Raw genomic sequence first — 13,564 nt, forward strand, 5'->3', positions numbered from 1 at the left:
CAGACACCGTTAGGATACGTCCTTTCATGCCTGCTTCTCTTTTGGGAATTAGAGAATAATTTTAACTTAGTACCTTGTAACTAACCGCTCTCATTTCTATTCTAGGAGGGACCATCTACCACTGTTCACGCCAACACAAAAGACTTTTCAACCCCAAACATCCTCTTGCCATCGCCGGGCTTTCTTCCTCGTCAACTCGAAAGCTGCAAATTCTGAATCGGACCACTTGTAGCGTTGGGAAAGTGCATCTCGCAATGCTTGACTGGCGTTACGCGCCATACCTGTAGAACCACAGATATAAAGACTCGCGTCTTCCTCAATAATCATTTCAGTCACAAGATCCTGCTCCTTGATCTTATCTTGCACATGACTGCTTTCCTCACCAACTTGGGAATAGGCAGTAAAGAGAAGGAGTTTGCCGTTCAGTTGCTCTGCCGCAAAGTCAAGCTCCTCCTTGTAAAGATGGTCTGTGGGCGCGCGGCAGCCAAATATGAGAATTGTTTGCCCAAGCTCCTTTCCCAGCTTTGCTTGTTTCACCATGTGCTGGACAAACCCTCGGAATGGGGCAATACCGGAACCAGTGGCAATCATAATGATAGGCTGGGATGGGGCTGCTGGCATTCTCAACTTGGATTTTCGAATGTGACAGAAAGCTGATCTCTCAACTTTCAGCGACGAATCAGGTTCACCGTTCTCAGAAATAGGCGAAGCAGCCACTTTTTGAGGTGCGATAAATCTTCGTAGTAGGTAGTGCGATGCCAGGCCTTTAACAGTCTCCCTGGTATTTTGCAAATGGATTGTGTTCAAGCTGACGGTAATAGCAATCCGGCGTGGTGTAACGCTCGAAGCTGAGGCTATGGAATAATATCGTGGTCGCATCACTGGGACGCGTTCCAATAGAAACGATAATGGGATTTGCCACAATTGGTTTGGACATGCGTCTAGCATAAGAGACCCTAGCGTAATGTTGCAGGTAGATCTATAATGCATATACCGCGCTCCATCCGACAACAGCGAATCCAAAAACAGTTTTGATGTGGCTGTCGGGGCAAATTGCTGCAAATCTTGAATGAAGTCTCGTGATACTGGCGCGGCGATTTCCAGATGTCTCTTGAACAAAGCATGTATCGTGATCGGGCCATCCCAAACAGGATTCCAGAAAGAGTCACGATTGGCGGACTGGATGTTCAGACACTTCGTGAAATTAGCCGACGGGATATCGAGTCTTCCCAGTAGTTTTTGGACTTCAGTGTCTTCATTTTCTGGCCAGAGGCCGAGATGGTCCCCCGTAGCGTATTTCAACTCGGGTCGAGCCGATAGATCGAACTCCAGATGAAAAACTGGTCGATCAAGTGAATTTGTGAGGTAACGAGTCTCCAATACCGGTAGACAAGATATTGTACCCGGGCTTGTGTTTGTCCTTTTGCCTTTTGTCTCGGACTTTTGAGTTGGAGCGTAAATTGATTCATCAATGCAATTTTCATCGCAAAAGTCGACTTGCAGTGACGGTTCATAGGGCCGAGGCATCTCCTGCATGCCTAACTTGTCAACCAGAACCTGAAAGAGGTTGGTAGCCCAGCTATGGTAGTCTTCTTCAGCCAATCCAAGGGCGTCATCAGCAAGGGACAACTCGAGGATCGGAGCGGCGCCGGAGTCACACAAGAGATCGAATGTAGAACGTGCGAATTGATTGTAAGACTTATAGTTGCTACTGCCTAATCCCAATATCGAGAAGCGAAGCCCTTCAAGATGTCTTGTATCTCGACCCTTTTGAAGCCAATCATAGAATGAGAGTGCATTGTCTGGGGGCTCGCCTTCGCCATATGTTGAGAGAATAAAGATGATGAGACTTTTGCGAGCAATCTCAGCAATTGAGCTGCTGTCGTAGTCGGCGAGACTCGCGATACAGACTGACTTGGAAAACTGGCGATCGATCGCGTGACCAAGGAGTTGGGCCAACCGTTGGGATGTGCCAGACTGAGACCCGTAAAATATCACGATATCTTGACCCTATCAAAATAACGTCAGTCACTGGCCCTTTTCTTTTTGGCTTTGACATATTGCACCGACGAGGGAGGGCAAATAAACTCACCGACTCTCGCAAAAATTTCGCAATATTCGATTCGGCTTCTTTTGCCTTGGTTTTCATATCTGCCTGTGGCCGCTCGAACCATAGGTGATGGTAGGGATCATTCTCGAATTTTGCAAGCAATAAGTAAAACGTGGTGATCACGAAAACCAAAGCAGCACCGAGATCATCCCATATTTGTGTGGCATGGGATACGCCCAGGCGCATGTTTGTATCCATGCTGGGAACTAAGAAGAGGTTAACGCCACCGGGTATAGTAACAAAAACCCTTGGTAGTCAAATTGGATAAAAATAAGTATTAATCTGGAACCCAGGAACAGGCAAGACACGTTAATTAATATTAGTAGTTCTACGATGAGAGAGGCAAAGACAAATTCAAATTGTGATTGTTTGGATTTCGTCATTTTGTCCTTATGCACCCAATTACCAAAAGTGATGTGGTGATGAGCGGGGTTCAACAAATGGGGGAAATTACCCCTACGACGAGAGGAGTGTAGACGAGTTTAGAATGTGATTCGTCGTTTTAATCTCGCGTACCCACTTGCTTTCACAACCTGGAATCGATCATAGTGGGGAAAAATAGTATTGTATGGAAAATGGTATCAATCTGCTCAATTTAGAATACCGTAGGAAAACTATTTAACAACAGATTACGACGACAAAGCATGTTAATAAGCAATGCCAAGCAATGGGATGGTGAAATCCGCTAGTAACGTTACGCTCTATCGCGATACTGGCCAAAAGAGATGTGGCGAACGCGGTTCAACAAATGGGGCAAATCACCCCGAAAGTCAAGAGCCCTGGCCTCGTCGGTCCACTCGTCGACTATCGTGGTTACCAAGCCCGATATCCTTCGCGTCTGTTGTTAAGAACTGTTGACGATGGCCACCCACGTAACGATTAATGGTAGCACGTGAGAGAAAATAGCTAATGGCAATAAATAGGAGCCGTGCGTTTGTAGCTGCAGTTTGAACTTCACCACAGATCGCTTTTCTTTTTCTAGTTCCAACTTGAACGTTTTCGTGATGTACGGGCTATATGTATTCGGCGCGACCTTTTTGTTGGCTCTGTACCGACTGATAATATGGCCTGTTGCTAAATACTTCATCGATCATAAGGGGCTCCGCAAATACCCCAATATGACATTTTGGTCCGGCATCAGCGATGTACCCTTCATGCTGGAAGCAGCGAAGGGTTACCGGTGCGGACGCCTCGCAGAGCTACACAAGGTGCATCCGGTCATTCGCATTGGACCAGAATCGCTTTCTTACGGCGACTTAAAAGCGATTAAGGTGAGGTCATCTGCTTTGGGTCATTTCGATAGATCGATGAAACTAAATGGAGGCTTGGTAGGACATTTACGGACACGGGACGAAATGTCTCAAAGGAGACTTCTACGCCGTTACAGCGGGGACGCACTTCCACGTTGCGGATGTTGCGGATAAAAAGGAGCATCAACGCAAGCGAAGAGTTCTATCTAGCGCCTACGCCATCAAGCATTTGGAAGGTTGGGAGTTCAAGGTCGTGGACAAAGTAGAGCGACTTTTCAAGCAATTTGACGCACGTTGCACTTCCCCGATTGAAGATAAATGTGCGCCTAATCCGATTGACTTTAATGTTGAATTCCGAACCTGGGTGAACTTCTTCACCATGGAAGCTATCGTTGATATTGGCTTGAGCAACATTCTTGGCTTTTTGGATCGGGGAGATGATGAAACAATTGCAGAGACGCTAAGTGGCACATTGCATTCGGCCAGTTATCGCGATAGCATTCACAGCTTACTCACAGCTCAGTCACATCTTGTCTGGGCATATGGGTGGTACAAGTCTTTATGGAAGTGGGTGCCTCGCGTTTCGGCCAGGTACCGCCAACTAGTGCGGAAGGGCAAAGGTTTTGAAGGTATCGTCATGCATCAAACCCGGAGAAGGCTAAAGCAATATCAGGCTGGAGAAAGCATGGATGACTTTTTCGAGGCAATGATGGAAACCAATGAGGGTGTCCCTCATCAACTTCCATTCGGCGAAATCTTCGCAGAGCTGAGCGTCATGAGTATGTCCATTGTTTGGCCCATAACAAGAAGCTACCGACCCTCCTGACTGGATTACTAATTGTAATTAAAATAGTGAATGCCGGTTCGGTCACAACCGCGATCGCAATCCAGAACGTTGTCTATCTGCTTCTGCGCCATCCGAGCGAGCTACGGAAGCTTCGGTTGGAGATCGATGGCGTTGTTGATCCCGATGAGGACATCATTCCTTATGACAAACTGAAGGATCTGCCATATCTGAGAGCATGTTTGGATGAAAGCATGCGTCTGTTTCCTCCAACGTCGTTTGGCCTCCCCAGGAAAACCCCTCCGGGAGGTTGTGTCGTGCTGGGCGACTTCTTGCCCGGAAACACGCATGTCTCGATCTCCTCTTACGTCGCCCACCGAGACGAGAAAATCTTCCCTGACGCGGAGACCTTCCGACCGGAACGCTGGCTTGGTGAACAAGGCAAGCAGCTCCAGCCCTACTTTATTACTTTCAGTGCAGGAGCTCGGGGCTGCATCGGCCGCAACATTAGTTATCTAGAGCAGACTGTTTTAGTCGCCTCTCTGATCCACCGTTACGAAATGGCTTTGCTTTCTCCAGAGTGGGAACTGGAACGGGTTGAACATTTCAACCTGGTGCCGGAGAAGATGCCAGTCAAGCTCTGGCGGCGTGTCATCGAATGATGTATATAATCTGCTTCATCCAAAATTAGTTGGTATCATTAGCTCTTACGTTATTCAGTCTCATAACGGAGCTGTATTTATAGACAAGAGAAAAACCTTTTTCTCTGACGAAGGCGTCATCTGAGTGTGTCTGAAAGAAAGCACTAGGCCTGATACCTCAGGTAAGAAAAGCATAGTAAGTAAGCGAAGTTGTAGTTGGAAATTCAGATGAAAGGTGGTGAGAGATGGTAAAATGATGCATCCATGATTTTCTGCCATAAGCACCCAAAGTGAAGAGTGAGCTGATCCCTAAGTACCCAGTAAGTAAATAGTAAAAGTTGGTCGGAATAAATCACTTAGGGATTTAATAACTAAGATTTGGGTCAATAGCACGATTGAAATGACGTCAAACGTAGCCGTATTCGGCACCCAATTTATCATCGCCTAGCGTTGTGGTGTAAGCAATTCCAAGCTTAAGAATTATTCGTCGTATTCCGAGCAAGATGACAAATTTTTATGTGCTGAGTCATCAGTCGATGCATTAACGTTTCCACGGCCGAGCTGCGCACCCGGTCGAGCTGCGCACCCCAAAACACAAAGTAAATGCAATAAATTACCACTTCATATCTCAACAACCATGGCTTGATTTTACTTGAATATTATAATATAGGCTTTTTCTAGCATATGAAATAACATAACTTAGTTTTAAGCAATTTAGATGGTTATTTCGATGCTTTACCATAAAATACAGCGTAATTTTGACAGGAGGGACATAAATATATATATCTCTATCAGTACTTCCAATACTTTCTTTATACTTCGCCAGTAGGCTAGAAATACTATCTAGACTATATGCTTTTAATATATTATCATAAATAGATATGGTTGCTGAGATATAAAGTGGTAATTTATTGCATTTACTTTGTGTTTTGGGGTGCGCAGCTCGACCGGGTGCGCAGCTCGGCCGTGGATTACGTTAACTAACTAACGTAATTCCCGCCCGAGTGAAACACTTATAGGTGTTGGTTGAGATAATCGATTTTGAATTTTTCTAATGGGGGTAGGTGTTTCACTCGGGCGGGTGTTTCACTCGGGCGGGAATTACGTTAACTAGCCATTAGCCTGCTTACCAAAGCAGTAATCTTGTTAAATAGCTTTTTGCCCCTATTATTGAATAGATCAGACTTTCATGCAAGCTGCAATACCATTACAAAATGACAACTAGCGGCCTATCGTGGTCGTGAAACCTGTAGTAATTATACGCCATAACCCACCACCGGCGGATTATGGTCTGCTGCTGTCCAGCAGAGGGATGGTGACTTTCATGATAAAACACCTAAATTACAAAACATTAATCGATTCAAGAGGCTGGCTAGTCATTATCAATTCCAAAGCCATCGCTATAATAAAACGGTTGTCAGGGAGAGATTTGTCCCCGGTATTTCTCTGGTTTGCAGCTAACTTCAGCGAAGTCTCAAAGTCTGATAAGGTGCTCGATGCGGCACCGGCCAGAAGTGGCTCGTATTTGTATCCAAGCTCTTCGACCACAGCGAGCAGCGTGTTGCGTGGTAAGTAATTACCGCCCCCCCCCCCCAAAGCTTTCCATACTAATCTCAGAGAAGTGGTGACAAGATATCTTGCGTTGGAATCGATAGTTGCCATCATTGTTGCAGGGTTAAAGAGCACACTAGCATCGGGGATCTTGATTGCTTTGCACCAGCTGCCTTGGTCTTTTCACCCGAGGCTAAATCGCGTTGGCTTGTTAGTATAGAGACATCTCGTAGTAACGAAGTTCAAGACCCAATGACTTACCAGCATCTCCAGTCACATTGGACTCAGTATTAAGTTCACCACGCAGCCTCCATCACTTTGGCTTTCAGAAGTCCCCATAGCGCTGCGCTTTCTCTGACTTTCGATGTGCTTTGAGTTCTTCACGCCATTCTTCAGGATCTTCGAAATATCGCTTCGAAACCAGCTGTTTGGGTGCCGTAACCAGGCTGCATTTCGAATTTTCCTCAGGTACCATATCATGAGCCCAACAGAGAACGGTGATATGCCAGTGTTTATGGAAGAGAGGAGAGAAGAGAAGGGGGGGGGAAGGGGAGAAGAGATGCACAATTATAGTAGTATACCTTAAGGTACTATAGAGTAGATGGTACTAGGCTTAATTGGGACTCCCGACTCCGGACTCGCGATCAAGCTGTATACTAGTACTAACTTCGTTAGCATAATAAAAGAGATTGATTCTGTTTCAACTTCTTGAGGAATAAAATCTAAGAGTGTTGATCTCGGTAATCACTGCATACTATACGTAGATCGAGAACCTCCAGTAGTACCTACAGTAGTAACTACTGTAGTACTACTGTACTCCGGTGTCGGCCCGCGCACCCGCTTTCCCGCCTTCCCTCCCCGCTTCTCCGCTTCTCTCGCAACTCGGTCTGCTTCCCCAGAATCTCTCATGCATCATGGGCCGCCCAAAGGTGCTCCCTGCAAACCGCCTACGCGCCAATACTGCATGCACTGCGTGTCGCGCTTCCAAGAAGCGATGCAGCGGCAGCTTTCCCTGCTCCAATTGCATTCACAAGGGTCGCGCCCGATCCTGTATTCCATTCAAGTCCATACCCGACACGCCTGTCCGCACGCGACCGTCGGCTAGCGCAAATCTCGATGGGAATGTGAATGTGAACTGGGAGAATTTGCCTGCCGAACCCCAGACTCCTCTCATATCGCCCCATAATGATTTCACAGACCCGCAACGGGAGCACGCCCTGGAGGTCGGGTCACGGTCGCCTGAGGCAACCCATCGAACGCACGCTCGTATGCTACTCAATTTGCAAGGGGAGAGAGGTATAGTTCTCCAAGGGATGAACCGCGAAAAGGAAAACCTTCACGGTGTCTAATTTCATGTTACAGTTTATGTTGGAAAAGCTGCTTCTATCTCTTTCCTCCAACTCCTGCGGGACACCGTCACCCAACATATCGGCCCCTCGCAATTCTCGCATAACCTCAGAAGCGAGGATATGCTTGAGGCCAAGGCCCAACATGATCCATCTAACTTTGATGAGGCCAGCTGTAGCTTGGATGACAAGCGTCGGTACATTCAAGTCTTCTATGCGGTGGTATGAGATCCGACCCGACAATGGAGACGACTCCCCCTCGCGAATTAACACATGAGATAGACCAGCGGATTCATATACCTAGGCTGCAACACCGAAGCTCTTTTGGCAGATACGTCGGACCCCCAAACGGATCGGGAGAAAACTCGAGCAGCGATTCGAGACTTAATGATTGCCATCGGAGCTCAGTCATGTCCCAATCAACCCGAAACGGTTCAACTCGAGCGCTTTTTCTTTACCCGCGGCCAACGCAGGACGTTCGCAAATCTTCTTGAAGACCCCAGTATGGACTTGGTGCGGGTTTTTCTACTCATGTCATTCTATATGTTTGGGGCATGTCGTCGGAATGCAGCCTTCATGTACTTGGGTGTAGCGGCCCGGTCGGCAGTAGCACTCGGGCTCCATACAGACTCGTCGGGGGCTTTGAGTCTAACCGAGAAGGATGAAAGGTATGGTTATGAAAAGAGTCAGGTCGCAAAAAGTACTGACTCCACATAGATCAAGACTCTGGATGAGTCTCTGCGTGATCGATCTCCTGGCGAGTTCGATTCTCGGCCGACCCGCAGCCACGGCGGCTCTCCTCCCAGAGGATCGGAGCGAAGTTTGTCGGGTACCAAAAGCAACCGCCGAGACTGGATTAGTCGCTTCATACCAGTTATCCCTCATTTTAGAGGAAATCATCAGCAAATTGTATAGCGAGAAAGCCGCCTCAACTGACACTGCAGACTTTCTCTTGGAAAAGCTGAACCACTGGAGTGAACGGCTCCCGAACTCGCTCCGCACACCGTGCGAGACTGAGGATTCCGATGCGGCACAGGAGCGCATAATTGGTAATATGCATGTAGCTTGCTTGTATCATTTTGCTGTAATCCTCGTCACTCGTCCATTTTTGATATCTACCCTGAACGCCCGGCTGGCCCGGGCTAATCATGGTCTCTCAACAAATATGACAGGGGTAGATACGCCAGAAGACCCAGCGCATTCGCGCTTAGCGGTTGCATGTATCGACTCGGCTATTTATATGCTACAGACCTGCTTAGAAGTACACCAGTCGGGATTACTTTATCGGAATATGGGAATTCTCAAGTATGTGCACGCTTACACATCCGGAAGGAATCAAATGGCAACTGACCGAGAATAGGGCATTTGTATTTGCGGCAGCACTGGTTCTTGGATTCTCTATGTTCTGCCATGGCGACGTCGACAGTGAAATTGATAGTGCATTTGCAGGTGCCATATCCATTCTCCAGATGCTTGCCCAGCAATCTGCCCAGGCGGCTCACTATCTCGAGATTCTGATGATGTTAGAGGTAGCTGTGACACAGCAGCGGCAAAGGCAAGCCGCTCAAGCGCGGCAGCGGCGCAGTCGATACGTTAATCGGATCTTCAGTTTGCACGAGAGCCCGTCGACACCACGGATGCAGAGCAATAATGATAGCCGAACCGACGCGACCCCACTGAACACAGGCGGTCCGTTTTACCCGTGGATTCCGCAGGAGGATGGGCCAGTGACTCCACCCGTGATAGATGGAGCGTTCCTGGATTGGGAGGGCATGGAGCTGCCCCTGTGGGATAGCTTTCCTTTTACAGAACCGGGGTCATCCGTTTTATAATATCACTGTGCGAGCATTTAGCATGTGTCAAGACTACTCTCTCAGGCATACTCGCAATAAATTATTACTATCATCCCATAGGTCCTCTCCTCCTGCTTATCTCTCTATACTCATAAGCATTCGCATGGGATACCCGGGCCTCATATCACCAACCACTCATTCCGATCGGAAGTTATCAGTAAAGAAAAACCATGCAATAGTCATGATCACCTTGAACACCCCCACACGCTCGGGGCTGTGGCATTGGGATACCTTCACCACCCGACGATAAGCGGTGCGCGGTCCGCCTACCCCGATCCGCCAGGTGCGTCTTCCGACAAGCCCATAGACCATGTGGCAAGATAAATGTCACAAGGGCACCCCAAATTGAGTATATCAAATCAATATCATTCATCAAAAGTTTTTCAGATACAGAGAGCAAACAGCAAAAAAATGAATGCAAGCTGGAAACGTCTCAACGTTGGAGTGGTGGGCGGAGGCATCGGCGGTATGTCAGTGGCGATCGCCCTCCGCCGGGCTGGTCACGAGGTAACCATCTATGAACGCTCTGATTTCGCCGGTGAAGTTGGTGCGTCCGTTTCTTGTGCTGCGAACGGAACTAGGTGGCTGCATGAGTGGGAGGTGGATATTGCCAAGGGTGATCCAGTCGTCTTGAAGAAACTCATTAATCGGGACTGGAAGACTGGTGAGCCGGTTAGCGTGTATAGTCTGGATGACTATGAGAAGCGTTGGGGATATGTGTACAACATGTTTCACCGACAATATATGCACTCCATGTTGAAGGATTCCGCGCTAGGAGAAGAGGGGGAGGGAGTACCGGCCAAGTTATTGGTGAATTACAAGGTGGGATTGATTTAGATGTCACATGGGAAAGACATATATACTGACATTGTGCAGTGTCGCGATATCGATCTCAAGTCGAACAAAATCACCTTTGAAAATGGCAAAATAGTGCATCACGATCTGATCATCGGCGCCGACGGCATCGGCTCTGCCGTTCGCGGGATTTTGGGAATTCGTCCTGAGAAGCGTCCATCGGACTCTAGCTGCCTCCACGCAAATGTCGACGCGGATGAGGCCGCAAAACTCGGACTGACCAATTATTCTCAAGACAGTGCTCTAGAATACTGGGGTGGACAAGAAGGCAAATGGGATAAGATCGTCCTATCGCCCTGCAACGGCGGTAAACTCCTCTCATATTACTGTTTCTTCCCCCGCGACCAGGGTGACTTTACAACACAGGCCTGGGGCACCGAGTCCCTTCCGGTCGAGGATCTTCTCAAGCCATACCCTCAACTTGATCGCCAGGTTCTTGAGCATCTTGCCATCGGCAAGGAAATTCAACCATGGCGATTGTGGGTACATGATCCGTACCCATATATTCACCAGGGCAATGTCTGTCTCCTGGGTGATGCGGGACATCCCATGATGCCGCACCAGAGTCAAGGGCGTGTATGGCTATTGAGGATGCGGCAGCGCTGGGGATTCTGTTCAACAAAAAGTATTTCAATGGAGATATTGCACAGGCCCTTGCCGCGTACGAAGAGGTTCGTTTGCCTCGCGTTACACGGGTACAGTCTGCAGCTGCCAAGGCAGCGTATAATATTAACGAGAGAATTGGTGAGTAGCTAGAAATTCTGGTGATGCTCTTGTGTAACCCTTGGCATATACGCTAACCAGTTTCTTCCTAGGATTCTCTGTGAACAAAGATACCCCCACTTATAAGGTTGAGGATCCAAAGAAGGTCCTCACTATTGAAGAGATGAATGCGTGAGTTATTGTATCAGTATATATCGACCGGAGCTATTTCTGACAATTTTAATTAGATATGATATGTATCGGGATATCGAGGAGAAACTTGCTGTTAAGCGCGGGGGCACGTATGCAGGGAAATTCATCTGTGGATTGCCTATTGGGCTGGAATTGCCCAGTGGAATAATAATTGGGGCTCACTAAGTGTACAAGAGATTACAAGACATGTGCTCGATTTAATAATGTTCAAGGTATTCAACTATTCTTGCGAGTAGTTTACTCGTGCAACAAAAGTATGAAAATACTAGCCATCCCAGACAGTATATTATGCAGATTGTGCTGGAAATCATCATTTTCCGTGCTTTTAAAATAAAAGGTTTCATGACCTCGAAGTGTTTGACTTCTCCAGCTCTTTCCTTCAGGTAAGTCACGCTTTAGTTTGATGGTCGTAGTCCTAGAGTGGGCTGGCGCATGCTCAATATACTTACTGACATGTTCACCCTAGAATGTTTCGCGAGCCATCTGCAACCGTGTCGAGGGCGTGACCCGTGTTGTCTATGACTTGTGAGTGGAGTCACCTTTCACTTTTCCTTGCCTCAATCTGACCATTCTCTTCTAGAACCTCCAAGCCCCTAGTACTATCGAGCTAGAATAAATGGCATGGTGGCGGGAACCAGACGACACATCAAAAACATGCAAAATAGGAAATGAATTCCATAGCCTCTAGAGACTGCCATATGAGAACTACGTCTGATTCTACCAACAATTGACCGTTCTATCATATGTCAACTTCACTACCATTTCCTACATCATATACACCAATCCCTCTCCAGTACCTACCATCCCTTGACATAGCTTGCTCCATCCCTTCTCAATGCCTCTCTCGCCGCCGACCCCATGGCCGACCATTAACTGGATATCAGGCACGATGTCATGACTGACGCTTATCCAATCGTCCCATACAAGCTGGGCTTGATCGTAGAAATCTTTCGCAGTGGTATGTGTAATGATAGCATCACGGACCCCCGAGGTGTTGAATTGGATCTTGCCCATTGTTTTCATAGAGTCGCGATTTGCAGTGATTTCATCGGCGGAATAAACCTGCCCGTAAAGTAAGTTTCAAAGTTTTATCTTCAAGGGTGATGGTTTCTTCTAATCAATGACCTTTTGCTCTGAACCAACCTGGATAATCGACGTTTTGACTTCCGTAAGAATTGAATGGGCACGGATACCCTCAATAAATTGCACAAGCGCCCCGCCTCGTCCGCCAAAATCAACAACCACAACCTTTTTCGGTCGCAATCTACCAATCCACTCGATTGACTCACCAACCTGGTCATATCCCATTGCTTTTGCAGGAATAGCTGTACCTAGTTTTCCCGGAACAGACTCCAACAACTCTGGTCTCTGTGACACCTGGAGCAAACCCACGGGTCCCTCCTTCACAGCATCCCTGCGGAACATGTGATACGCAAATGAGCGGGCAGTCTTGCTCGACGCAGCGAGACTGACAACGACAGCGGCAGAAATATCCGCGTCCGCGCCTGTCCAGGGGAGATTGATACCCAAAGGGTGAATCGGTGGGCGGACTGTCGGGTTCGAAGTAAACGTGTGGCGACTGAGGAGATATCCAGTTTGCCAGGTAGGACGGAAGACCGATATCCACGACAAACGCTTCAGGGTATCTTCATCAACAAGGGACGAGAGTTTAGTCCAGTCTCTCGTCTCGAATATAGACTCGGGGATCTTAATCTTGAGTTCCTCTGAGTAGCTGTTATAGATTGTCATAAGCCGCTGTCGGGACTCGCTGACCTCGGTCCAGAAGCCCTTTGGCTCACATGGTTCGAGTTTGAGCGTGACGGTCATGCTTGCGGTCGGCCAAAACCCCCATAGGATTGTTCCTGGGGCGATATTTGTTGTTGATTCTACGACCAAGCCGTAACCCCATGCTGGGACGATGCCCCAGGACTTTTGGTCGTTGTATGGCTGGGGGAGTTCTGCAGGGACAGGATAGGTATCCCACCTGTATGCTCATTAGTTCGTGAATGAGAGAGAAAGCCCAATAATAAGCAAAGAAAATCGAGAGGGGGGGTTCGCACCAGCGTAGCAGGTCCCCGCCACGGGCATAACTGAGATTGTTTGAGCTAAGGGTGATGAGGAGTGGCTGAACGCGCACACTTGATGCAAGGAGGATCTGTTGTTCATACGATGATTGATCGAGCCTCGTGACTGCGTGTATATTGTTGTCTACCTTGGACACAACGTGGACCTTCATCTTGTGTTCGGCTGGCAGTGAGA

General features: G+C 47.9%; 5 protein-coding genes across 5 annotated transcripts; 3 read left to right on the top strand and 2 right to left on the bottom strand.

The window, feature by feature from the left end:
* Window positions 1-147: 147 nt before the first annotated feature.
* N7481_005003 (NADPH cytochrome P450 oxidoreductase family protein) lies at window positions 148-2,308 on the bottom strand (the record flags this gene model as incomplete). Its single annotated transcript, XM_057264222.1, has 2 exons — window positions 148-2,010; window positions 2,093-2,308. 2 exons carry the CDS (start codon window positions 2,306-2,308, stop codon window positions 148-150), a joined length of 2,079 nt encoding a protein of 692 aa, XP_057121942.1.
* Window positions 2,309-3,114: 806 nt separating this feature from the next.
* N7481_005004 (cytochrome P450) lies at window positions 3,115-4,806 on the top strand (the record flags this gene model as incomplete). The annotated part of the gene is made up of 3 exons (XM_057264223.1): window positions 3,115-3,381; window positions 3,443-4,139; window positions 4,214-4,806. The coding sequence occupies 3 exons, from the start codon at window positions 3,115-3,117 to the stop codon at window positions 4,804-4,806; spliced, it is 1,557 nt and encodes a 518-aa protein (XP_057121943.1).
* A 2,444-nt stretch (window positions 4,807-7,250) lies between these two features.
* Window positions 7,251-9,514, top strand: N7481_005005 (Zn(II)2Cys6 transcription factor; the record flags this gene model as incomplete). The annotated part of the gene is made up of 5 exons (XM_057264224.1): window positions 7,251-7,677; window positions 7,699-7,904; window positions 7,965-8,350; window positions 8,400-8,987; window positions 9,043-9,514. The coding sequence occupies 5 exons, from the start codon at window positions 7,251-7,253 to the stop codon at window positions 9,512-9,514; spliced, it is 2,079 nt and encodes a 692-aa protein (XP_057121944.1).
* Window positions 9,515-9,946: 432 nt separating this feature from the next.
* N7481_005006 (FAD-dependent oxidoreductase) lies at window positions 9,947-11,834 on the top strand (the record flags this gene model as incomplete). Its single annotated transcript, XM_057264225.1, has 7 exons — window positions 9,947-10,357; window positions 10,412-10,966; window positions 11,017-11,134; window positions 11,206-11,284; window positions 11,341-11,394; window positions 11,643-11,688; window positions 11,772-11,834. The coding sequence occupies 7 exons, from the start codon at window positions 9,947-9,949 to the stop codon at window positions 11,832-11,834; spliced, it is 1,326 nt and encodes a 441-aa protein (XP_057121945.1).
* Window positions 11,835-12,070: 236 nt separating this feature from the next.
* N7481_005007 (DUF2855 family protein) lies at window positions 12,071-13,541 on the bottom strand (the record flags this gene model as incomplete). The annotated part of the gene is made up of 3 exons (XM_057264226.1): window positions 12,071-12,367; window positions 12,431-13,289; window positions 13,366-13,541. 3 exons carry the CDS (start codon window positions 13,539-13,541, stop codon window positions 12,071-12,073), a joined length of 1,332 nt encoding a protein of 443 aa, XP_057121946.1.
* Between the last annotated feature and the right edge of the window lie 23 nt (window positions 13,542-13,564).

Source organism: Penicillium waksmanii, assembly GCF_028829765.1.
Source record: "Penicillium waksmanii strain IBT 27052 chromosome Unknown utg000005l:1.0-5232799.0:1.0-5237142.0, whole genome shotgun sequence".
NCBI classification, from domain to species: domain Eukaryota; kingdom Fungi; phylum Ascomycota; class Eurotiomycetes; order Eurotiales; family Aspergillaceae; genus Penicillium; species Penicillium waksmanii.